This window comes from Rhamphochromis sp. 'chilingali' (assembly GCF_963969265.1).
Source record: "Rhamphochromis sp. 'chilingali' genome assembly, chromosome: 1".
Taxonomy (NCBI): Eukaryota; Metazoa; Chordata; class Actinopteri; order Cichliformes; family Cichlidae; genus Rhamphochromis; species Rhamphochromis sp. 'chilingali'.
Window position 1 is genome coordinate 32023739 of NC_137929.1, and position 25878 is coordinate 32049616.

The window sequence follows — 25878 nt, forward strand, 5'->3', positions numbered from 1 at the left end:
AACTAAACTCCTCACCTGACAACAGAACAAAGAAGTGTGTCTTCTATCTGCAGGCCCTATAAATAAAATCAGACTCCAAAAAAGGTTCTGCTCCTGAAAGAAGAACAAAGAAGAAAAGGTGTTTCTTTGAGCCAGTGAAGGCAACCAGAAATCAAAAGCTACGTTTGACTAAAAATATTCCCACAGTGAGAAAAAAGAAAACCTATGGAGTTCATCTGCAGTAAACAAATCACACAACAACACGACAAATGCCCTGCTTAATGCACTTGTGCACACAGAGGGGGTTTGTGTGGCTACTTTCCATTTCTATTCTTACATCAAATGCTCTTTCGTCCTGTTTCAAAACAACTTTTGATTATTTTAAGATATTTACTGAAAGCATGCACTGGTGCAGAAAACCTTTTACATAACTATTTATATAATCAGTGATTAACTGGAAATATACAGGTTGTTAGCATAGAATGGTGGGCGTCAACACTGGACTTTCCCACAAAAAAGAAAAGTAAATGTTATCCAAACATTTGAAGCTGATACCAGCAGAACACTTAGCAGTAAAACAAGTGTTTAAAGAATAAAGCTTTGGATCGGGGTTTTACGCATTCGGCACTTGGAGCCAGTTTGGCACAGAATGATGTGACTCCTCTCCTCGGTGGGAGCTCTTGGCTCAGTTTTGTTGCTATTAGGAGAGACACCTCCCAGATTATCCCATTAATTTGCACCCACAGTCCCCCCACCCCTACCCGGTGCGTTGCCCCCTCCCGGCAGGTTTGCCTTCTGCTCAGCTCTCCTCTGCACACCGAGCTGGATGTCCGGACACTTGCTGCGCTGCTCTTAATGATCAGGAGGCACCGCGGGAGCAGGAAGGAGAAGCACAGCGACGACGCACATGGTGAGCTCCTGTGACTGATTTTTGATCGTTTATCGGCTCGAGGTCTGCGGTAGCTGAAGGGGTGTGAAGTTTTATCTGCGCTTTTGTGGCGCTGGAGAGAAGCAGCGACGGAACTTCAAGTGCAGACTGTATTTTCTGTCGGTGGAACTGAGGGCTAAAAGAGGGTTAAATAAAGGCAGAAACGCATTTGTGGGGAATAAAAACTCGTATAAATTACATCAGGGGTAGAGTTATAGCTACGTTTCTCTTTTCAGTTATCGTTTACGCACTTATATTTTCATAGTTGAGAATAAATCTCATTAAAAATTCATTCTTTTAAATGTGATTACTGATTGTTTTACGCGCTGACAAATAAGCTGTAGGACTGAACTAGAAAAAAATACGTTTAATCCTATAAAATGACCTCATGTAGTATAAATTGTTTTACCTCGAGTGTTACTGAAATGTAAATTGCTTATTGTGTTTATTTTTATTTTATTTTATTTTTAAATAAGAAAACATTCTAAAAAACAATCTGTATTTATTTTTTGTTTGTTTTTTACTGCAACATTGCACAGAACTACAATTTTAAAAAACATATTTTCATTTGTATATTTCTTTTGAATGTAATCGTACGCACGTGGTTTTGCCACTATGTCCCATTATGTTGAGGTAAAAGAAAAATTTAATAAATAAATCAAAACACAATATACGCTCATAACACGATTTCCAATTAGCAGGCCGGGAATTCGGCGCTGTTATTTATCCTAAACGTTAAACACAAGCGAGAATAATGATCAACATTAAACATCAGAGTGAAAGTTTTCTGATCACGTTGCGATAGCCTCGCTGTGTAAATAAAGCTCATAATTGGCTGCAGCTAATTTGCGCTCAACAAAAGCGCAATTAGCTCTGCTGAATTGAGCCAATTAGTCTCCGGGCTTCGCTCTCAGCTCTGGCCAAAGCAATCAGACTAAATATGATAAACATTTACGTTTCATGAACCGTGGCAAAGGGATCATTAAAGTCTAAGGACTCAGGTTAAAGTCAACTCCGGCATCCAGCGTGTATCTGCGGGCTGTTTGCCTTTTAAGGTCCGTTTACAGTTTGTTGGTTTCCCTAAAAGTCCAGTTTAATAAAAATATCACCGCATTTGTCTTAATAAAGACAGCCTGCTTTTTTCTGTCTTTCCTTTCTTAAGGAATTTGGGGACTGGGGTTTACTGGATTGCTGTGAAGTGTTAATTAAAACAAGCTAAAGTTTAGTAAACAAAAAGTTGTTTGTTTGTTTTTTATGAAACTGTAACACTAATGATTAATTGGCTGTTTTTCTTTTCTTCTTTTTTCTTTCTTTTTAAAAACATATATTTTTTAATCTTGTCCAGTGCTCATAAAAGGCGCAAACCTGGCGGTGTTTTTTGATTCATTTTGCGCCTGCTTCTCATTATTAACTTGCTGTATGACACTATGCGGATTTAATTGGCACACAATTACGCACAGGAATTTTTTTCCCCCCACAATGCCCGAAGTTGTCTTTGGCCTGACTGCAGCGTGGATTCCCAGTGATTTAATTTCCATCTGGTTTTCAATAAGATCATGTGAAGTTGGAGCTGCGCTGAAAGCTTCTTGCCAACTTGTATGAGGCAGTAAAAGGGAAATTGACAGGAAACTCCCCTTGTATTATCAAGCGGGCAACATGTGTTTTTTTTATTCAAAAGTGAAGCAAGTAAATCTTGCAGGTCGGTGCAGAGACACCTTTCAGATCTGAGGGGGCACAGATGGCCCAGGAGGATGCGGCACACGTGCACCGGACTGGCTGTTTGTTGGAGGTGCAAACATGAAGGACAGAGGCCTTTAGCTAAAGATACGAGCAGCGATAATCCATTTTGCGCTGTCTGTTGCTTCCACCTCCCTGGCCACCCCACTAAAATTAGATTATTACACCTAAAACAGAACTCCTGGAATCCGCTCCGCGTGGAATAACACACACATGGGCTTCAACTGTGCGGGCAGGAATGCAGTATGGGAATACAGAGCGCATGCATAGCCTTTCTCTTCTCACCCAGAGCCCAGGGTTGTATTTCTGACGGCTGAGGACAATTGCAAATTAACAAAGGTGTCAGTTTGGTAACATGCGCCAACAGGTGCCCGCTTGGTTCAGCTTCAAACGCGCTGGCTATAAGACAGAGCTTATATAATTGATCATATTTATTTAAAGGCTCCGTGTCTTGGAGCAGAGCTGCAACGTAAAACCCTGGGAAATCTTCCCAGATGCTATCAGCTCGATACAAATCCACCTTATTAAACAACACAGCCGTGTGTTTATTTGCGCAATCCTCATTTTAATCTATTGAAACCCCTTACAGAGGTTGCAGAACTATTTGAATTTAGCATATTTTCCCTCGCTGCGGTTGACCGGGACTGCTGCGCATGACGAGGAATGTTAAAATGTGCGAGACAGGCCAAATCCAGCTCATCTGCTCAGCAGAATAGCTCCAGACACAGACAGGCCCAAAGCTCTGCAAGGGACAAAGCGAGTTAGCAGGTAGCAAGAGAGAGGAACCACAGCAAGAGACAGGAACACAAAAAAGACACGTTTGCTGCGGAACAATTAAACAAGCAAAAAAAAAAAAAAAAAAGTTAATTTATGAGTGATAAGTTTTCAGAAGGATATGATCTTCGTTCTTCAGTTAGAATCATAATACAGCAAAAGGCATGGTATATTACTTACAGAGACAGGCCAAGCATGAAAAATGAACATGCATGGATATGGAAAACTATGGATGTATTGCTGTTATTACCCCATAAGATCACATCTCTCTCTCTCTGAAAGCTCCACCAGACTCCTAAATCTACAGAAAGACTCAGTGCAAAACTGTCTAGCAAGCAAATGCTTTTGCAAACAGCATTTTCAGCTGCACCGAAACATCTTATTGAGTTTCCTATTCACTTACATATTCCTATCCATTTATTCAGATGTGAAAAACTTATATGCATGTGCATGAACTCCTGCAGCTTCAGCCTCTACCAAATCATTAAACCACTTTTTTGTTTCTGCTCCCGACATCTCTGCTGCTTTCAAGTTCAGACACATTTCAGCGTTATGAAGAACGGGAGATTTACATCGGGAAATAAACGAGGACTGCAGAGCACGAACACCAGCGCCGCTCTCCTTGCTCTCTCCTGTTCGACTATGCTATAAACATGCCCCCAGGTTGTCAGCAAGTATTTTTCCAGCCCCTTGCCAGCCAAGCATAGCTGCTTCTAAAGATCACCCGCCGGAGATGTTGTTGATCTCATCATACCACTATTTGGCTGTATAAGCTTTTTGAGAGGCAGATTGCTGCCAAGTTATTTCAAAACTTCTGCTCACAGGGTCCTCAAACTGAATGCATAGTTGTTATATCAACAGCTATTGTGTGCATTAAGTTTGCAACTAAGAAAAAGTAGACAAAACTGAAACGGAGATCGAGGCCTCTTCTTGGAGTTAACGGGAAATTCATTCAGAGGAAATCCCGCTCGTCTTCAGCATTTCCGCCCCCGGCATGCTGGCTGTGTGAATTTATTGAAAGCGGTAGAGAAAAACCGTAGTTGAAACCATATCTGCTGGGTTGCATTGGCCATACGAGACAGTTGATCTAGTCTCTGCATTTGGCCTAGAGGGGCGCATTAAAAACCTCAAGGGCCTCACTTAGATGAGCATCCATTTATCAGAGTGGGTGTAATGGGCAAATGTTTAATTAGTCATGTAATGTGACAAAGACAAGAGCAAGTGCATGTCACGGGAATGTTAAACGACCTACCCCTTTCTCTTTTAGCCATGTGTACGCTTCACCCCCACCACCCGCCTACACGCTTATAACTGCCCATTCGCTGAATTCCTGACTGAAATCTCACCACTACTTCCCTGAATCCTCTGGTAGCTTTTTATCCTGCTCATCATCCCTTTGACTTGTCTCCCCTTCTTATACAACCGGTATATCGATACCACATGAAACCAGAGAGCCAATTAATCAGCCGATCAACTTATACGTCTTGCTTTTTATCAGTGTGTTCAGGTTCCCGTGGGGCATGTCTCGACACGTCAGGAATGGCTAGCCGAGGCATTCTGGATCACAGGAATGTGGCTCTCTGGGACCAGGGTCACAGTCAGACCACTAATCACTGCACTTGTTACTTGTTTCCTTTAGCAACGCCACAAAACACAGGCGCCTGCTGAGCCTGTTATTCCCCTTTTGTGCTCAATCAAGTTTAGCTGATTTATTTTCTAGCATTTGGTTGCTTTTGGACATTTGCAGTTTGTCCCCAGGCAGCCGAGAGACCGCCGTGACCTGCACACAGGACCCCTCAGAGTTGTGTGGTCCCAAAAGGGAGGCCTCATATTTCGGTCGTTGGCTAATTGAGCGGCATGACGAGGCCGGAGAGGCTCTCAGCCCCGTTCCTCTCCTACGGGTTTGGTTTATGCAGCCCTGCTGACTTTGCTGTCAGTGTCAAACGCTTGTTAGGGCATCATCAATCTCACAGCAGTTAAGAATATTCCCAGAACAGAATGAAAGGGGCAGGTGATAGATGGGCAGGGAGACGGGAGAGTGGAGGAAAAGTTGTTTGAAACCGCCGAAGGATGGCGGATATAAATGAGAAGATGACAGCCCATTTAATGAAGAAAAGAAATCATTTCCTAAAAGCGAAAGGAGAAAGGTGCTGAACTCACCCTGCAATGGAGAAACTTACGTAGTGCTCATTGGGAAATGTGCTTCTGGGCTTTGTGTGAGCAGCGAAAAAACGATAAATCACTGGGCCCAGAGAAAGTAGGTGCATTGTCCATTTTGTCCGGATGCCAAAGCGGACGAATTCTAGTATCAAATCATGACAGAAAAATAAATTACACTCATCACCAATTACACGAAACGGGAAGCGGATTTGTTTGCACTGCAGACCTACACAAGTCAGGGTTTGTCTCTTCAACGGAAGTATCCGAGTAGGGGCTCAAGTCGAACACACATTTCATTCCATAAATCATTTCTACCATCCCAAATGCTAATCTCCAAGTCCTCTTCCTCCCTCTCTGTTTCTCCGTGCCCTCTTTCCTACACCACGACACTACTACACTGCTCATGGTCGGGGCCCTCGCTGTGGTGGCTGCAGCAATGACCAACGGTAAAGATATTTGGAAAGGGAGCAATAAATATGATGGATGTGGTCCAGCTCAGGTTTTAGCCCCAGCTGTCGGGCATGTTTTTTGTTATTTCAGACAGACCTGCTGGGTGCGCGCCCTTCTTCACCCGCATTCATCCACTCGTTTTGGGGTTAAGGAGCGTTTTAAGATGGATAAGTTCTTATAAGTTCTCAAGTTCAAGGGTTCAAACCGGTGGCTGACACTACTGGGAAGATGGGAGATTACATTTTTACAGGATGAAGTCTTTACTGGCAACTACTGAAAGCCAATAAGGTGAACTTGCAGTGATGCAATCAGTTGGTATGGTGTGTTTTCAATAAGGGGACAGGTGGTCCTTCTTAGATTTCCTTCTTCGGCTTCAAATGCGTATCATATAAATCAATCAGTTAGTCTTTTGTTCTTTTCTGATCACGCTCCTGTGGTTTTCCTCTTTAAAAAATGATTTTTTCCTCTCACAGGCTGGATGACATGATGTTCCAACCCTTTTCCCCTCCTCCCTCCACCTCTTTTTGTCCTGTTTTCCTTCTACTCCTCTTCCTCTGTCTTTCCCTCATTTCCTCTTCCCTTCCCCAACCGCCGTTGAGCTGGAATTCACCTAATGACCCCTGCTACCACACAGTTGGCCGTCCGCGACACTGCCTGTCAGAGTTTATCAATGCTGCCTACGGGGTTCCAGTCAACGTGAACCACTCGCTACAAGGAAATGACTATGACAGCCACATCACCACCTTAACCGACCTCAACAATCCCCACAACCTCACATGTTGGATGGCCGATGCAGGTACTGACACAGGAGACTGGGTCCTTACCCTACCGCTGGGCCGCCGCTTTGAGATCACATACATAAGTTTTCAGTTCTGTCACCAAAGGGAGCCATTGGACCCCATCTCCATTTCCATCCTCAAGTCGATGGACTTTGGGCGCACCTGGAGGCCAATGCAGCACTACTCCAGCGACTGCCTCAGGAACTTCAAGCTACCTTCACAAACAGTGGCCCAAACGAGACATCAAGAAACAGAGCCCCTCTGCTCAGACCCACGCCCTCTACAGAAGCAGCGAGGAGGCATGGTGTTGGCCTTCTCCACTCTGGATGGACGGCCATCCTCTCCTGATTTTGACTATAGCCCCACTCTCCAGGACTGGGTGACAGCCACCGACATTCGCGTGGTCTTCCATAAGGTGTCCAGTGAGGTGAAGATAGGCCACATGGATAAGACGGAAGAAGAAAGATGGCTTGACCGTGGACACGACATCAGAGAGGCTGGTGTTGTGAGATGGAGAACGGACTTCAAGGATCAGACTGGAGATCAGGTGGACAAGTTAAACACAGAAAATACACTGGCATTTTTTGACAGGGAGACAAAAAACTCAGAGACAAGGGTGAGGAACAAAGGGGTTAGAATAGATAAGCAAGTCAGGAAGGGCCATTATAAAAGCTCAGGTCAAGATGAAGACGGGCACAACGTCACCAGCAAGGAAGGGGGGGACAGTTTCAGCATGGACACTCTCACTTCTCCTAAAAAGGGCGGGAAAGGCAGAGGGCGTGGCCGCAAGAAGGAAAACAATCATTGGCTGCCTTGCCCCAATGGAGATTGCAATTGGACAGTTGAGGGGCGGAGCAGAAACAACAAAGGGCAGGAGCTGAGGAAACGGAGGAACAACAATCACAATACAAGGCCGAGGAATCTGCAGGCGGCCCAACCTTCTGCTTTTAAGCCCCCCGGCCGAGCTCCTTTTGCCCTCTCGGACCTGCAGGTCGGGGGCAGGTGTAAATGTAACGGACACGCTTCCAGGTGTCGCCGCGACGACACGGGTCGTGCAGTGTGTGTATGCAAGCATCACACAGCGGGGCCAGACTGTGATGTGTGTGAGGACTTCTACTTTGACAGACCATGGCATCGAGCTACGCCCACTAACCCAAACCCCTGTGTTGGTGAGTCCTGCATCACACTGCCTTTGAAAATGCTAACATAAGCACACCTTTGGTCTTATGAAAGAAATCAATGAAATCACTAGAAAACATATTGCAACTGTCAAAAACTGTGCATATAGTAAAGACAGCATGATTGAATCTCAATTTCAAGTACAGGTTTATAGAGGCTATAACTCATCCAGCAACTTAATGTTGCTCAAACAGCACAAGCCAGACATCTGTTTTCAGCATTAACATAAAAACCTTTGCACATCAGATCCTGACCGATACTCAGCAGCCTACAAACATGTTGCAGAGGTCCAGTTCAGTGACTGTTACTCAAGGCAACACACCATTAATTATAGATGACTTCAAACATTAATACAATATAAATGAGGGCGCTTTAAAAGATCCCCCCCATACAGTTGATGTGAAAGTTATTCTCGCTATAAAAAAAGAACAAAAGACGCACTCTGGAAGAGAGCTAAGTGTAAGAGGGCTTTGTGTCAACATATTTGCAATCAAACTGAAAGTCATAAATCTGGCTTAAGCCAAAATTTCCCTTATTTGGTACTTTCTGGATACCATATTAAAGCCAAACTGCTGGATTTGAATAACCCATTGTTAATACTTTCTCCAGCCCTGAAACTCTTTTCTTCGTTGGTGTTCACCAGTATTTATTTTGCTTTGCCTATGTCCAGCCTGTGAGTGTAACGGCCACTCCAACAAATGCCGCTTCAGCATGGAGGTGTTTCAGCAGTCGGGCCGGCGCAGTGGAGGCGTGTGTCAGAAGTGTCGCCACCACACGGCCGGACGCCACTGCCAGTACTGCCAGAATGGATACACCCGCAACCACAAAAAGCCGCTCAGCCACCGCAAAGCCTGCCAACGTCAGTGACTGGATGTGTGTGTGTTTAGTGTATATGTGGTGGGGGACACAAGATGGAGGGTAGAGCGAGTGCGTGACCCATACCTTTGATTGACTGTACATTCGCTGAAAGATGAAAAGTAAATCAGAGTGTGATCGTGTTTATGCCCGACTGTCAGAATGTGTGTTGCTATTTGAGCTTACGTGGTCCGCTCTGCCTCTGTACAAGTGTACAAAAGTGTTAATGGGGTGGTTACATTGTGACAGAGGACAGCTATTCCTGTTAGCAATATACAAAAGCACACACAAACCACACCGAGCTGCCTCATGCATCCACATTATTACCACCTGTGGCATCTGCAATGACCCCCGGTGACCTTTGACCGGTGTCATGTCCTAAGTGACTGTGACACCCTAGCTTAGCTGTGTGCAAGCTTGTCCTCTGCTCTAATACTTTGCTGTATATCCAGAATTAACAGGCCTTGTGAGTTTCACACACATTCAGGGATAATAAAAAATATTAAACACGCTCAATATTTTATCACTTTTAAGGCATGAAACAAGAGTATCCTGCAAATTTATACGCTTTTAGTCCTGATTTATTGCTGCTACATTTCACTTAGTAACCATTCAGAGGCCAGCGGTGAGACAATTACTCATTTTCTCCAGGCAGGTTGTTTGGACTTATTGTAAGGATTTGTATAAACATTGTTCGCATGTGAACAGAGCTGCTGAGGAGAGGCTTCCTCTCCCCATCTGTCTTCTCTCATTGGCCCTTATCCTTTGAAAGCACTGGTAAATAAAAAGCTTTGCAATGTAAACTATGGCAAATCCAGGCAGTAATCATTATACCGTGTAACAGGCAACACTGCTAATATCTACTTAAGAAGGTTCATCTTCACTAAAAAAACTTACCTAAAAAAACACCAGAGTGATAATGATTCCCTGCAATGGTGTGCAATTTTGTTAATATCTCCACTGAGGAATTTGTCTTTGTTTACCCATCAGGAAACAGACGCCCACCTGGCGTTAGTATAGGCCTTCTGTAATGCTCAGTGACACGCTTGAGGACACATGCTTGTCATTCAGGATTAAACCAGGTCCTGTCACTGATGGATGCATTTATAAGTCCTGTTGTCATGTCTTTCCTTTGTTATGTTATTTTTAACATATCTTAAACCTATCCAGAATATAGATTATTTCAACTGGCTCTGCTCACCATTTTAGCATCTTTTAGCTTGTTATTTTGGTTTACAACCTGCTTGTTGGTGGACAAGAAAACTGAGGCAAAAACAGTACAGAGCTTTAAAATACAGGCTAATAAGCCTGTACTGTAAGGTGAGAATATGTCAGTGTTGGATTTAAAGCTCATGTGAGTACCTACCAAAAAACGTGCTTATTCAGCTTCTAATCTGTTCATTTCTTTCCCAGCGTGTCAGTGCCATCCTGTGGGGGCAGTGGGTGGCTGGTGTAACCAGACGTCTGGTCAGTGCCTGTGTCGACGAGGTGTGACCGGCCTCAGGTGTAACCGCTGTGCCCCAGGATATGAACAGGGGAAGTCTCCTTTACAGCCCTGCATACGTAAGTTTACCGGCCACGCAGATGTCCATTTTAAACCTGCTAACTTTAGCAGTGTTGTCAGAAAGAGTTTTCACTTTGAAGGCAAAACAAGAACTTCTTCCTCTTTCTGTCAGTTATTGATTCCACAAGGTTTAGTGCTACTAAAGAGTGCACAAATGAGCCACACAGTGTGTTTACAACTGCTAGCAAAGCATAAAGGCTGTCAGTGCATGCTAACATTTTCCTCACCCAAGGAAATGCCAACACAAGTGCAGATCACACCAGTTTGTCCTCATCTACAGCAACTCAGATTGTTAATATTGCAATATTAAAAATGAAATTGGAAATGGGTTTTTGGCATGGATTTATGCTAACCTAACCAGAATAGCTCTCCCTTAAAACTAGCAACATGTAGATTGATATTAAGTTAAGTTGATGTTAGCCAGTAGCTCAGTGTGGTTGTATGCAAAATTTGATATTTATCCAACACAGCACTGCATATGCCAAAACCTTTAATTTATAAAGGCAGCTTATGTAGACTCTGAGGCATAATTTATGAGGCGAATGCATCATCAGTAGTCTGAATACATTTTCAAGACCACAAAATGTGTTTGTACAGCAACAATGTTTTTCTGTTTTTGATTTGTTTTGGTGACTTAGTTTACTAATTCCTCTTAAATAGTTATTGATTGTTCTCATCTGGACTTGAGAGTTTACACAAAAGGATTATTATAATTAGACGTTTTCATAGTTCATACTTGAAGGACACAGATTTAATAAAGCAAACATTTAACATTCATTTAACATTTAATACAGGGCTGAATTTATTATTTGAATGTCTGAATGTAGTCAATAGGTAATCAGCCTGTTAAAGACACAACTGTGATGACCAATAACACTTTTACCATTAACTAATGACTGAAACATCGCTTCCATCATGTCTGGATATTCTTTTCCTCTCTGGGAGGACTCTGCCAGTGGGCTCTGTCTTTTGTCCCAGGGGTTCTGGGTCTGTCTGAGGGATTTCTCTCCTCCTCGCTCTGTTTCAAGGATTTTCGTGTGTTTGTGGAAATTGGTGCAACTGCCATAACACCCATCAGACACAGATCACATTTTGCAGTGTCTCATTTCAGCCTGCATGTGTCCAAGTCAAGTCCAAGTTCCCATGTAATTTTGTTACATAAGTAGAATGTAAAATGTTACATTTATTGAACCTGGTCAAATGGTTCAATACTGCACTTATTTTGCCTATTGAGTTTTGCACACATGTGGGAGCCTTCCAGGACTCTATGAAAACTATGAATAGAGGCCTCAAATCTGAAAGTTATGACAACCTCTTTTGTTTGTTTTTATAAGGATTGATTTCATAACAGCACTTAGTCTTACCGTAATTAAAAATGTTCTCTCTGCACTCGACACCCTTTGGCTTTTAATAGTTTGTTGTCAGTCATGACAAAGTGACTTCTTTAATTTCTCCTTCAGCCTCATTTGTTCGTGGTCTAAATGGATTAAGCGACTCTATCAAGCTGTGTAAGCCTTTATCAAATTGTAGCTCAGTATAAATAGGGCCGCTGCGCTTCAGTTTAATTTGGCCCGATCTCCTCGGCGTGTCTCCTTTTCATCATCCCTGGATGGTTTCCACAGCAGCGATAACATGAGCTGAGCGCTACAGGGAAACCTCATCTCCCGCTGATCTGGTATCAGCGTCAGATCAAGAGGATTGTTGCCACTCACATCTCTGCGCCTGGCCAGCAACAAACATCAGCCATGAGCACTAATCCACGCGCACATCCCGGGCTAATCGCACGAGTGCCGACAACTACACAGGCTCTGACGCTGTGTTAGTCCCAATCAGGTGACATAGGGAGCCAGCAGCAGGGAGCTTCGCACCTGTTGCACGCCTCAAACTGCCCCCATCGAAGGGCCCAGACTCATAACTCTCCTAGTGAAAGGAGTGAGTGAAAGAGAACCTTGTTTGTTTTTACTCCCAGACCATCTCAGTCTATGTATAGCACCTCTCTGCTCCCACCACCTCGTACATCTCGCCTACACCTCATCAGACAGCCCTAAATGTGTGCAGCAGTCAGGCTAAATTCAATGTTAGCTACCTTTAAACCATTTTATCTATGCTCTGAATAGACCAGGATGTCAGCAGAATTGTCTGACAGGGCTGCATATTTTGGTCAAACTAAAGCTAAAGCAAAACGGAATCCAAGCTAGCTGATGAGATAGCCCCAGCTAACCTTTGCTAAAGCTTTAACTGCAAATTTATGAAATGAAAAATGATCAAGTTTTATGATTTGTTACAAAATAGAAAACAGTTATTTCACATATTTAAAGCAAGTTGATGTGCTGTCACCTCAGCCAAAGTCATCTATGACCTCGGGTTTAATCCTGCGAGGGCCATCGTGAACGATTACTGGAACTGTTATTTTGAAGCATTATCTAAAATAACTGAACTTTTTTCCTCTGAAAGTTATATTTCTACCAACATCTTTGCTGATTTCACTTCAGAATCCTCTTAGCAGCATGTCGCTCTGATGGTGGCTTCTGTTTTTGTTAATAGAGTTTCGATGAATGCCAAAGAAAAGAAAATAGTTGAAATCCCATTAACATGAAATATTGGTCAATGAAAAGTCTTCTCACACTAAGATGAGTTATCTGATTTAGTTAGTTAGTGCTGACTTTTCTCCTAGTGTCATGTTTTGTTGTGTTTTTACTTTGACCTGATATTTCTTGGGTTAGATCATATTTTTATTAATTTATTTATTGCTAATTTTATTCTGTATAGTTCCTATATTGATTTAGGAATGCATGAACAGCATCTTTTGTTTCTGCACTATTTGGAATTTTGCGATATGTGACGATTCAGACATTTGACTTGCCTTGTAAATTTAGAAACATATTAAAAACTAGAAGCCCACTCAGCGACACATTCTCCACCGAGACCAATAACCTTGCATTTCAGTTTTAATCAATCACAGATGTTGCCTAACTGCTGGTTTGCGGTACTTCTTGAATGTCGCCTAGACAATTGTGCTAGACTTTTTAGCAAGAGAACGATTAGCATTAAGAATTGTTTTATGTTTTTTTTATTATTTAGAATTAAAAGAAATCTTGAAGATCTTGAATCTTGGAAATCCCTGTACCCTTAATGACTCGGTGTTAATCAATAAAGATGTGATTTTGATGATGATTAGAATAATATATATATATATATATATTTATGTATGTATGTATGTATATGGGTCACCTTCTCATTTAATTGTTTTTCTTTATTTTTACTACTTTCTGCATTGTAGATACATACTGAAGACATCAAATATATAGATCAAGATATATGGGATTATGTAGCAAAGAAAAGTAAATAACTGCAAATATGTTTTATATTTTAGATCTGCCAGAGTTGCCACCCTTTGCTTTGTTGACAGCGCTGCAAACCCTTCTCTAAATGAGCTTCATGATGTAGTCACCTGAAATGGTTTTCACTTCACAGGTGTGCCTTGTCAGGGTTCATTGGTGGAATTTCTTGCCTTATTACACAGTTTACAGCCTTATTTGACAACCGTCAGATTATAGCATATTATGGCAAGAACCAATCAACTAAGTAAAGAACTGAAGGTCAGTCAGTCTGGAAAATTGCTAAAACTTTAAATGTGCAGTCACCAAAATCATCAAGTGCTACGATGAAACTGGCTCACATGAGGACTGCCCCAGGAAAAGAGGACCAGTTCCAGTAGGAGACACAATCTCTACATCAACTGTTCAGAGGAGACGGCGCGAATCAAGCCCTTATGGTCAAACAGCTGCTAAGAAACCACTAAGGAAAAGCAAGAAGTAGTAAAGATTTGTTTGGGACAAGAAACTCAAGGAATGGACATTAGACAAGTGGAAATCTGTGCTTTGGTCCGATGAGTCCAAATTTGAGATCTATGGTTCCACGTGCCTTGTCTTTGTGTGATGCAGAAAAGGTGAACGGATGGTCTCTACATGCATGGTTCCCACCCTGAAGCTTGAAGGAGCAGGTATGATGGTTTGGGGGTGCTTTGCTGGTGACACTGTTGGGGATTTATTCAAAATTGAATTTGACATGTCTACCATAGCATCCTGCAGTGACATGCCATCCTATCCGGTTTACATTTAGTTGGACCACCACTTATTTTTCAACAGGACCACGACCCCAAGGGCTATTTGACCAAAAAGGAGAGTGATGGAGTGCTGCAACAGATGGCCTGGCCTCCACAGTCATCTGACCTAAACCCAGTCGAGATGGTTTGGGATGAGATGGACCTCAGAGTGAAGGCAAAAGGGCCAACAAGTGTTGGGGACTCCTTAAAGACTGTTGGAAAACCATTTCAGGCGACTACCTCATGAAGCTCATTAAAAGAATGCCAAGAGCGTACAAAGCAGCAATCAAAGCAAAGGGTGGCTATTTTGAAGAATCAAAAATATAAAAGATGCTTTGAGTTACTTCACACTTTTTTTTGTTTTGTAATAAATCCATATGTGTTCATTCATAGTTTTGATGCCGGGAGTGAGCATCTACACCGTAAATAGTCATGAAAATAAAGAAAAAACATTAAATAAAAAGGCGTGTCTAACCTTTTAACTGGTAGTGTACATAGAATAGCATGTCACTAGTCAGCTAGTCACTAAATTCTGATAGAGACCCAGTCATTTTGTTCTGGAAGCAGGCCTGACATGACAGAAATTGCTCAGTTCAGAAAATTTTCTGAAATTTTCATGAAATTTTAGGAGATCAGGCTTGGTAGTTTTTACTAGAGATGGACCGATCCGATATTACGTATCGGTATCGGTCCGATACTGACCTAAATTACTGGATCGGATATCGGAGAAAAATAAAAAATGTAATCCGATCCATTAAATATCACGAAAGCACCTCACAAAACTTGCAACACGCCGTAACTCACCTCAGAACGTTAGCACTCGGAGCAGTATGCATCACGTGATAGAGCGGCTGTGGCGTGCGGGACCTGTCGGTGGTCTGGATAGCATGTGGAGCTTCGCTAGCAACCCGGCATTTCATCTCCGACAAAGTTATCCCAAGAGAAGTAAAGCAAGTGTGTAAGTCCATCTCTGAATGTTTGTAAAGCATTCCTGTGTTAAGCTTAACAAGCGATATATGGAGCGACTGCCTCTTCTTGCTGCTACTTCAATCATGAAACTGCTTAACGATCAGCTGATCGGCTTTTCAAATCAAAATCAAATCAAATCACTTTTATTGTCACATCACATGTGCAGGCACACTGGCACAGCACATGCGAGTGAAATTCTTGTGTGCGAGACCGTCGTGAGTCCGTGTCTCTTCTTTGTTTTTGGCCCACTTTGCACCAGAAAGAGGAAACCAGCGGCTGAACAACAGCAGCACGTTTAAGCTTGATCAGCTGTTGTTAGAATTTATTTAATATTACTTTCTACTCCAGGATCTTTTTCTACGTAGCTGACGCTGGTAACTGTGCTGGGGCGGATCTAGCAAAGTTTAGCCAGGGGGGCCGATAGGGCATTAACAGGGAAAAGGGGACACAAAGACATACTTTTCTTTCTTATTCTCATTTAAAATGTCTCGCTTTTAATAAATAATTATCTGACACCCAAAGTTTTAATTTGATGTAAAATGAATAGAAGTCCATTACTGTATATAGTAACTATTAAGTCTAATATATATACCCTAGTAAGCTATAGTACTTTTTCCTTTGGGAAGGTACCATCTGTGCAGTCTGCAATTTTGTTGAAGAAAGATGTTGAATCTATTTAATATTTTAATATATTGAAAAATAATTGATTTCTGTGCATTTTTTTTCACACTGCATCAAATTAAGGTTGATTACGTCGATTAAGCATCATGAGGTGGAGCGTGAGGGGTGGTTCCCTATTTTTTATTTATTTATTTTTGTTGTTGCTGGGAGTTGGAACCCTATTAGTTAGGTTGCTTAATATTTACGCTAAGTACTCTTTAAAATACCAGAATAGGGAGGATGGTGTAGGTTTAAGTTTATTAGATTGATCAGTATTGCTGAACTATGAAATATTTTTTTTTGCATACAGGTATAACAGAATAGCTTTAGTGTAGTTGTTGTTTTAAACTTGAGTATGAACTTATACAAAATGCAGCAAGATATTTTAAAAAACAGTTTTGTTGATTAAAAAACACTATATCGGATTCATATCGGTATCGGCAGATATCCAAATTTATGATATCAGTATCGGACATAAAAAAGTGGTATCGTGCCATCTCTAGTTTTTACATACAAAAGATATCCCTGTCTGTCAGTCGCATATATGGATATCATATTGTCACTAGCCCTGCTCATGCAGGTAGCCCCATTTGCCTCATTGGAACCCTTGACATGTACTATAAGTACACTTACAGAAACCCACAGCACCTTCTTGACTTTTAAACACGAGGGACCGTCAGCTGGAAGGGGGTGTTGGGTGTCAGTGGCCCAGTTGTGTCATAGAAGACCAGACCTGGACAGAGGACGATGCGTGAGCTTATATGGCGGCACTGTCACACACAAACTTTTACAAGAGCCTGGGTTATGCACGCGTCACCAACCAGGATGTTAATCCACACCACCGACACGCACTACTCTGTTTAATGTTTGAGACAAAACCATACAAGAAGTGAAGGTCTGACCCTATTAAATTCCAAAAAGTAAAGTTTGCATCTGTCTGTGTGTTAGAGAGAGCACCACGGGATGGGTTTGTGGACCATAAAAGGACCACACACACGTTCATTTTGACATTTGCTTATCTTCTGCATGGGCATGCCTCACGCAGCGAGGGTCATTCAAACACAACGCACACATATAATGCACAGAAGTGAAACAGACTGACAGCTCTGGAAAGTGTCCTGAAGTTTCTCTTTGTGTGTCTGTTTTGTCTGAAACTGTGTTTATGCTTGCAGGAATTCCAGAAGTTGCTCCAACTCCAGTGTACCAACCTCAGTACAGCATAGGTAGGTCTGATGTATGGCAGTCCTGGAGAAATGCTTTGCATCAATGTGATGAAGCTCCTTGAATTATTTTTTTAAGCAGACAATCATTCATAGACAAAAATGGAGAAGAAGGCAAGTCTGGAAAATTGTATCCTGAAAGACAGTTTTATACAGAAAGTAACTTTATAACTTTTTATAACTTTAAACCTTTAAACTAATCTATTAACTAAACTTCTGGTACTTAAATATATTAAACCAATATCTAATTTTTCTACTGTAAAATTTTCTGCCTGCTGTAACCTGCCATAATAACTTATGATATCCGAATGCCTCATGCAGGAAATTGTGTAACTGACAACAAGATTTGATTGAGTAATAACAATAAAGTTTTTCCCTTTTCTATCCTCTCCCCCGCTGATGTCACCGCAGCATTTAGATTTATGGCTTTTTTGTGCGATCATATATCAGATCTCCTCTGAAGGCGTGCCACATATTTTTTAACAGATCAGTCCTTGAATTGAAACTGCTCTGGGAGCTGCTGCTCACTCTCTCCACGGAGTGGCTAACCACTCCCTCCTAGCGGCGGCTCGAAGAATGTCCCACCTGCTGCAGTTGGGATCATCTGTTAGTCAAAGGATACTGTGATGACAAATAGAAGCAGCCATATTGTAATTAGGGGAAAAGACATGTGCTGATATGCTTGCTATGAAATGATATCCACCCTCATTTGACGATTCTCTCTCCCTCTCCCCCCTCTGCTTGTCTCTCATGTAGCGGAGGAGTGCGTTTCATACTGCCAGCCTTCTCAGGTTAAAGTCAAGATGAACTTGGAGACCTATTGTCGAAAGAACTATGGTTAGTGGCCATTTTTCTGTTTTAACCACTATATATTTTTATTATATTATTAAATATAATTTAACAATTATAGTGTTTCCTGCTATCCATATTTGATATGAGCATCCACAGTGTATGTATGACAGAAAATAGAAAAGTATAACCAGTCTTTAAATTATTTATTCAAATGAATCAAATCTAAATTGTAACAAATATTTAAATTGTGGACCAAAATAATCTATCAAAAATACTATTTATTTTTTTTTACTATGTTGTGCCTGTGTTTGTTAGTGCTGAAGGTGCAGGTGAAAGGTATGGAGCGCTCAGGTCCCTGGTGGCAGTTTTCCATCTTGGTGCAAGTCGTCTTCCGCACTGGGTCCCACGCCCGCATTCGCAGGGGCTCTCAGTCCCTTTGGGTCCCTGACCGCGACCTTGGCTGCGGCTGCCCCGCCCTCCAGGTGGGTCGGACAGTCCTCCTGATCGGAGCAGATGAAGGAGAGCAGCCCTGGGTGCCAGAGGAGAAGCGCCTGGTGGCAGATCGCTCTACTCTAGCCCTCCAGTGGCAGGAACACTGGAGCCCCAAACTCAGGGCTTTCCGGGGGCAGGACAAGAGGGGCCGCTGTCCACCAAAACAGGCAAACAACCACCAGCGCTACAGGGAAAACCCAAAACCTCAGTCTGGTTATGTCCCCCCTCACTTGCTGACTGAGAAAGATGTCGAGCCTCACGCTGCAAACACACACAAGACTGAAAGCACAGAAGTGCCGCACATGTTCAAAGTTAAATCCACTGAGGCGACACTACCCTCTTCTTCTTCACCCAATCCAGTGTGTTCTACTCAAAACCCTTCATGAAAACTTTAACAGTGAGAAGATTTAAAGACTCAAATTCTATTATATTGAAATTCTCAAAAAACAGAAGAACTACAAGGAGTAAAATGTACATTATTCCATTTTTTTGTCAGTGGACTTGACAATCAGGTGAGAAGAAAGCTCAAAGAAACCCTTCAACACCGAAACACATACCCACCTTTAGGTTTATGTACATTCTTAAGAGGTTAATTATTGCATAATGAGTTTTGCAGCAACATAAAGTGGTATCACTCAGTGATGATGAATCTGTGAGACTAAAATGGTGAAATGTAAAATGAAAGTATCATTATTTTAATATTTCTACTAAGGAAAATTCTGAAAATTAAAGTCTGACTGAACTTTGAAAAATGTCAATTAGCATTTTGTCTTGAAAATCTATATTTAGATCATATTTATTTATTGAATTGTTTAGCTAAAGTGAAAATATTACAATAAATGACATCATAAAAGTATTTACAATAGTAATTAACATAATGACAAATGGTTTAGTTAATGTGCAAAAATGTGATTGATTTTTTTTTTACTAGTAAATATTTTATTGTAAATTGCCCATTATACCATTTTAGACTTTATTTTTAATTCACATGTAAATTTGGGAAAAGCAAATACTGAAAAGTAATCTCTGAAGCAATTTCACTAAATTAAAATAACCGAACAAAGTTGAAAGTCATGTAGCTCACATGGATAATTACAACAGAATGTGTCTGTTATGTAAAACCATGCTGGAGACTGCAAATTTGCATTTATTATAAATAACTAATATTTACTATTACATCGATGCTGTAGTTTTACAGTTTAAATCCAAAACTTTCAAAACTAAACAGATTAATTAATACATTATTTATTTATTTTGCTGAACTACTTACATTTGTTCCCCTTTAATCAACTTGAAATATTTGCAGAATATGTATATCCCACGTAAAAGTATAATTTCAGTGTATTTATTTTTGTTATTTCTGTCTGATATGGACATCAGTTAAAATAGCCTTCATAACGTGTTGCTCAGATTGTGTTTTTTTTACCTTCATGTAAGAAAAACAAAGCTGTGACACCACGAGTGCATTGGGCAGCCGGGTTAGCACAGACAAGATATTATTATATTATTAAATTCCATTTTTAAATTTGACAAATATCTTTACTCTTGCTTGTCTAAAATAATGAAATTAAAAAACTGAAAACTGAAATTTTTCATTTAGGCTAATTCAATTTAGACAAAGAAAACTCATTGATTTTTAAATTAAAACATTTAAATAAGAACACTTTATTATGTATGTACATATAGTACATTTCAATTCTAAAAATGTAAAAAAAAAATTGCTTTAATTTTCTTTTTGAGTTTCTTTCTTTCTTTTCGCATGCATTTCAGTAGTGGGAGACGAAAAACCTCACTGCACTCACACCTTTAATTCAAACTGTACAATGTTTGATGAAAAGAGACTTTATCTACAATCTGTTCCCTCACTGGACAGCTGACACAAAGACCAAACTAACTTAACCTCATTTTCTAGGAATCCTCAGATACACCATAAGGAGCCCAGATACGGATCTAAAAAACATCGGTCCAACCTGTCGTCATGACTTCTGTTTCCATTTGGGAGATATCGCGTCATAGCCCAGGGGAAATGGGGGGTGGTTGGAGGTTATGAAGACAGATGGAAGAGTTCCTATTTGTTGAGCAGCCACCTTGTTTTGGTGGGACCTGTGTCAGCGATTGGCTGTGCAGCTGTGGTGAAGGCTATGATTGAAAATAAAGAGAGAAAAATAGACTCGCTGACTGATGACCTCGCAGCGGGACTGAACATACAGTACACCGAAGAGTGTGTGAGACTGTTTTGGGGCCTCTTTTCCTTTTCTTATGAGGTCCAAACATCCGTGCAACCAGCTGGCAGCTTACCATGCTAATTATGCTTCCAAACAAGCTGCTCAGATGTCTTTATACAGTAACCCAACATGCAGCATGTTTTCTGTACACTGTCTTTAATCATTTACCAGAAAAAAAACATAGACTTAGTTTTATACTTATTCAAATACAAACTCTTTTTTAACCACTTAGGGTGACCTTTGTAAGAAATCAGTCAGATTTAAGTGCACATTCACAATTCTGTACTTGTGAAGACCTTAAATATCTCATTTTGACGGATCTATATTCATCACACATATTCTTCAACACCTTAAACTCAGTAAATGGAATGACAACAATACTATAAATATTACATGAAAACAGCCAAAAATGTCAGAAATACAAAAAGAGAAAATTTTAATAAAGTTTAATGTAATCATCTTTGGCATTTTTACTGGCCTATAGTTTTTTCAAAAAAAACAACTGTAGTCATTTCATAATGTGTGTTGATTCAGACCATTCATCTAAGTGTCTTTGACTAATACTTTGATGCTAGCTGGTGATAAAAAAGCTCTCAAACAATACATATAAATGTTAATTACACAATATGTGTGGATATGTGTACTGTGTGTACTATGTAAAGTGTTTCAGATATAAACCGTAAAGAGATGTAATGTATGGACCATCTTTTTAGCATCTTTCAGCTCACTGTTTTGTTTTTAAGGCGTTCAATATACTGTTTTGGTTCACTTTCACTGCTCTAATTAGCACGCTTTCAACAGCAGGCAGCTGTTTTCAGTTTAAAAAAATTCAAAACACAGCTGTACACTACCAGGAAAACAGCAGACAGAAAAACTTTGGCAATTAACTGGCAAACACAGTGGATCATTTAGTAGCTAAAAACAGATATTGTCCTCAGGAGTTGGTGGAGACCAAAATATAGCTACAAGTAGAGTGATTATCAGGTGGATGCAAACATACTGCAAGTAATTTCTTGGTATTCTGTGTTTTTCAAAATCCAGTGAAAGTGATAAATAACTCATGTCAGGTTTGTGTTTCCAGCTTGCAAACAACAACAAATTGTAGCAAAAACCATCCAATGTCACGTTTTCATTTTGGCAGCTAAAAACAAGAAAAGGAGTTTCTGCACCCTGAAACACCAAACAACCCAAAACGAGAAGGGCACGGCTGTAAAAGTTAACAGTGCGTAACACACAAATTATGTGTGTGTGTCAGAGGAAAAAAGTGCAAGTCAACACATGCACAATCATGTCTCGGTGTGTGCGCGTGTGTAGCACCTGCTGCGTTGCTGCAGGAAGCACCTGTCAGCAGTCGTCTCCGCGGTGCAGCCCCTGTCGACATGAGGGTTTGATCCCAGAACTCCCCAAACACACACACTTACACCGACACTAACAGACAACTTAAGCCAGTGGCTCGCTCTGCAGCAGGGGCTTCGCATAGTCTGCGGCTTTGCTCCAGTTAAACTGACAACATGTTCTTTTCTGAAGCGCTGTGGATGGGGGTAGGCTCCCTGTTTTGGTGGCATGTGGGAAAAAAGGAGATCAGATTCTTCTTCTGCAGAACGGGAAGCAGCAGTGTGTGTGTTTGTGAGCGTGTGGTATTATGTTTACAGCCTGCCGAGGGCACGTTTTACGAGAGGTGATTCCTCCTGTGTTGCAGCCAGAGCCAAAGTTCAACTAGACTTCTTGCAAACACACCAATTTGCTTTGTCCTCAAACACATACACACACATTTAACACTATTCTCATCCCGTCTACACACACACTCCAAATTGTTGCCTCGCACCCAAGAGCTTAAGTCCAAGTTCAGAAAGTCACACTGTTTTCAGGATGCACACACACAAAGACACGGAGGCTTCTGTTAACCTGAGAGGCAGAGGGTCAATCCCTGTGATCCTGCAGCCTACATGCCTTCCATACAGACATGCCGCCGACACCGCAACCCGACTCCCGGCCAGATTAGGACTAATCAAGCATGGCACAGCTCAGGGCAGCAACGGCATGACACACACATGTAGACAAACACATGGATATACTGTACTACAAACATGTGCCAACCCTTCCTCTTTAAAATTTCTGATCAAGTATTTGCCAAAAATATGACCACAGAGAGAAAAATTATTTCTTGCATCAAGTATCATTATTAACAGTGCATGCAACATTTTATAATGTGGATTTTGCTCCTTGTTTCGGTTTCAGTCTGTTAAATTTCCTGGCAGTTTTTGATAGTTCAGGTTTTATAGGGTTAATGCTTTCCTACAGAACATAAAATGTCTGAAAATACACAAATTCCACACCAGTGAGAGTCTATCCCTCAGAAAACGCGGCTGCTGAATTGAAAGGTCTAATTTAATGTCCAGGTTTGTCTTCCTTCACTTATTTTTGGCACCATGTAACAAATGTGCATGACACTCTTCCAGAAGTGAATAGGAAACACCCGCAAACAAAGAATGAGCAGCTGCTTCGTACTCTGACGCTTTTATATACTCTCCAGATTCACTTCTGTAACTCAACAAGTTGTTGTTGATATGACTCTTGTTCATTTCTGACATCTGAGGAACTGAAGATCCAGTGGATTACTTTTATTTTTGACATCCTAACAACAGCAGAAAATTCTTAGTGATTGCATGACGGGCAGCTGATGCTACCAGTAGCAGGCCGGAGCAACACTGCATGGAGAAAAGTCTCGAAAATCGAGTCCCATTGCAACAGTCAAGCACCTATCTATGCTGTCTGCCTTTACAAACATTCGAGAAAGAATGAGCCATTTGAATATGAGCAACAAGTCAGTTTGTGAAATTCTTCCTTAGTACACATTTCATGATCAGCCATGAGTGGTTTGATTGCAAAGTGAAAGTGTTTAGGAACCACAGCAACTCAACCATGAAGTTGTAGAGCAGGGTCACCGGGTGACTGGGTGGCTGGAGCTCCAAACCTCATCTGTCCTTAACATCAGCACAAAAAGTGTGCACCGGGAGTCATGGTTTCCATGGCTGAGCAGGTCCTGTTGGTGTAATGTGCACTTTTTTTCCACACAATATTTGTGTAAACTGTAGTGTGCACAATCAGAGTCTTTGATACGAGTTTGAAACCAAATAAAAAAAAATATGACTGTCTTCATGTTGTGTTTTTCTTTTTTTTTCTTTTTTGCAACTGGCATTTTTGAAAGGATTTTCTCTCTAAAGGAGAGGGGCTTACAAGACTAATAGTCTATTTAAAGCAACCTGGATGTACACCAAGATTTTACAGGTTCTTCTTTTGCCTGTCAACCACGTCTCCACTTATTTTAATGAAATTCAGATTGGTTTTCCAACAAGCGTTGTGTTACATAGTAACTTCTGCAGGATTTTCTCTTTGTTCCTGCTCTGGGTTAGATCCTGCTTTAACTCTATCCAGCTGAACTCTGAGGTTGTTATCCTTTATGTCTTAAACAGCCTTGACTGTGCTCTTACAGGTCAGGTACTTAATTAATGCCTCATCAATCAGAGCAGGCTGGTCTTTGGAGAATGGCTGCATTAAAGCAAACCAGAAGATTTTCGAGTGCTGCAACAACTTATAGTGTAAAAAAAATTATGTATTTCTTGCACTATGAAAGCGCATAAAGCTATTCTGGTAGATCCCAAAATGACATTTTAAACCTTTAAATGTATTTAAGAGAAGTGAACTCATAGGTTTAATATGCAGAGCATACATGCTCGTCTGTATAATGTTTTTGCATGAGACCGTGAGGACCTGCCGTCACGTGGCTACAGCTTGACTTTTCCCATTAAAGTTTTCCCACCAGTCGCAGGTGTGGACTGGTCGTCTGGTCCCTGTTTGGCCACAAATGTCTGGGATGTGTCAGGCCGTCCTCAGCTCTGCTCCCTTTGTAGTCTGCAATGGGAGGCTCGTTTTGTCTTTGTAGTCATTAAGCAGAACCTTATTTTGGCAGCCACCGTGTTAGAGGGGACAGGTGATTTATAGCGGAGGGAGCAACAGGGTGATCCCTGCCATTCGTTTCTTTTTTGGGAGGGATGGGGGCTCATTCTGGATGTTTTTATGGCGTCTAAACACACTCTACAGTCTATTAGTACCCTGTGCGCAGGACTCGGAGTCCAGGATTAGCGATCAAAAGACTGATGGCGGGGGCACTGGGGTAAAAGGTTGGAGGTAACATTAGCCCGGCCTGCCCAGGTGGCGTGGCTGGAAAGAGACTCCCATATGTGGTGTAGATGGGTCAAACGTGGGCTGTGTGTGTGGGTGGAGGCTTCCAGCATGCTGTATGTGGAGCCTGTGTGTGCATGACTTTTATGGAGCATACTGAACTCCGTCTAGTTGGATCTGAACCATAACTGATTAGATTTCAGGCTCAGAGTGGTGACCGCTGACCTTCTTACAAATGAAATGTGGTTGATTTTTCCGCAGCCACATCTCACCTTCACAGCACTTGGTGTGCCACTGCAATCTACTTCACTTACTCTGAAAAAACCTACTTAAAATCACCCTTTTTGCTAAAGTTCCTGTGAGCAGCTTTGAGTAAAAATGAGGAAAAAGACAGAAATTAAAAAATTGGGTTTTAATTTTGCCTGGGCAGTCATCCTTAGAATTAAAAAAATAAGGGAATTAAATAACATTGAATAGATTTCAGTTTTGATTCCTTAAGATGACTTTTTACTGAAAACTAAATAGACTTTGTTGGTATGCTGTATACCTAACAGGTCATGAATGTACTGAACTGACACAAAAAGTCATCATTATCTGAATCTACTGTTGAAAGTACTGGTTTGCTTTGCTTCCTACTTTATATTATGTAAGTTTAATATAATGTGTGATGTAGGTATAGAACTATTTTAGCTTTGGCCAGTTAAATGCTTGACGTGTCTTTTACGACCTGCTGTTCGGGACATATCTAACAACAAATTTTGCAAATTTTAAATGTAGCAAAAAACACACAAGAGTTCATTTTTTAAAATTCAATAAATAGGTTTATTC

At 41.2% G+C, this 25878-nt stretch overlaps 1 protein-coding gene across 1 annotated transcript; it reads left to right on the forward strand.

The window, feature by feature from the left end:
* Positions 1 to 761: 761 nt before the first annotated feature.
* Positions 762 to 23919, forward strand: ntn5 (netrin 5). Its single transcript, XM_080880312.1, has 7 exons — positions 762 to 889; positions 6502 to 7976; positions 8657 to 8845; positions 10255 to 10404; positions 17312 to 17362; positions 18116 to 18196; positions 18467 to 23919. Exons 2-7 carry the CDS (start codon positions 6512 to 6514, stop codon positions 19027 to 19029), a joined length of 2499 nt encoding a protein of 832 aa, XP_080736438.1. The 5' UTR covers positions 762 to 889; positions 6502 to 6511; the 3' UTR covers positions 19030 to 23919.
* Positions 23920 to 25878: the final 1959 nt, after the last annotated feature.

Excerpts from the sequence above, each read along its gene's own strand:
- ntn5 (XM_080880312.1), top strand. The coding sequence starts at position 6,512 with ATGATGTTCCAACCCTTTTCCCCTCCTCCCTCCACCTCTTTTTGTCCT. Across the intron at positions 10,405-17,311 it reads TCCTTTACAGCCCTGCATAC|GAATTCCAGAAGTTGCTCCA; the intron begins GTAAGTTTACCG and ends TTATGCTTGCAG. Across the intron at positions 17,363-18,115 it reads CCAACCTCAGTACAGCATAG|CGGAGGAGTGCGTTTCATAC; the intron begins GTAGGTCTGATG and ends TCTCTCATGTAG.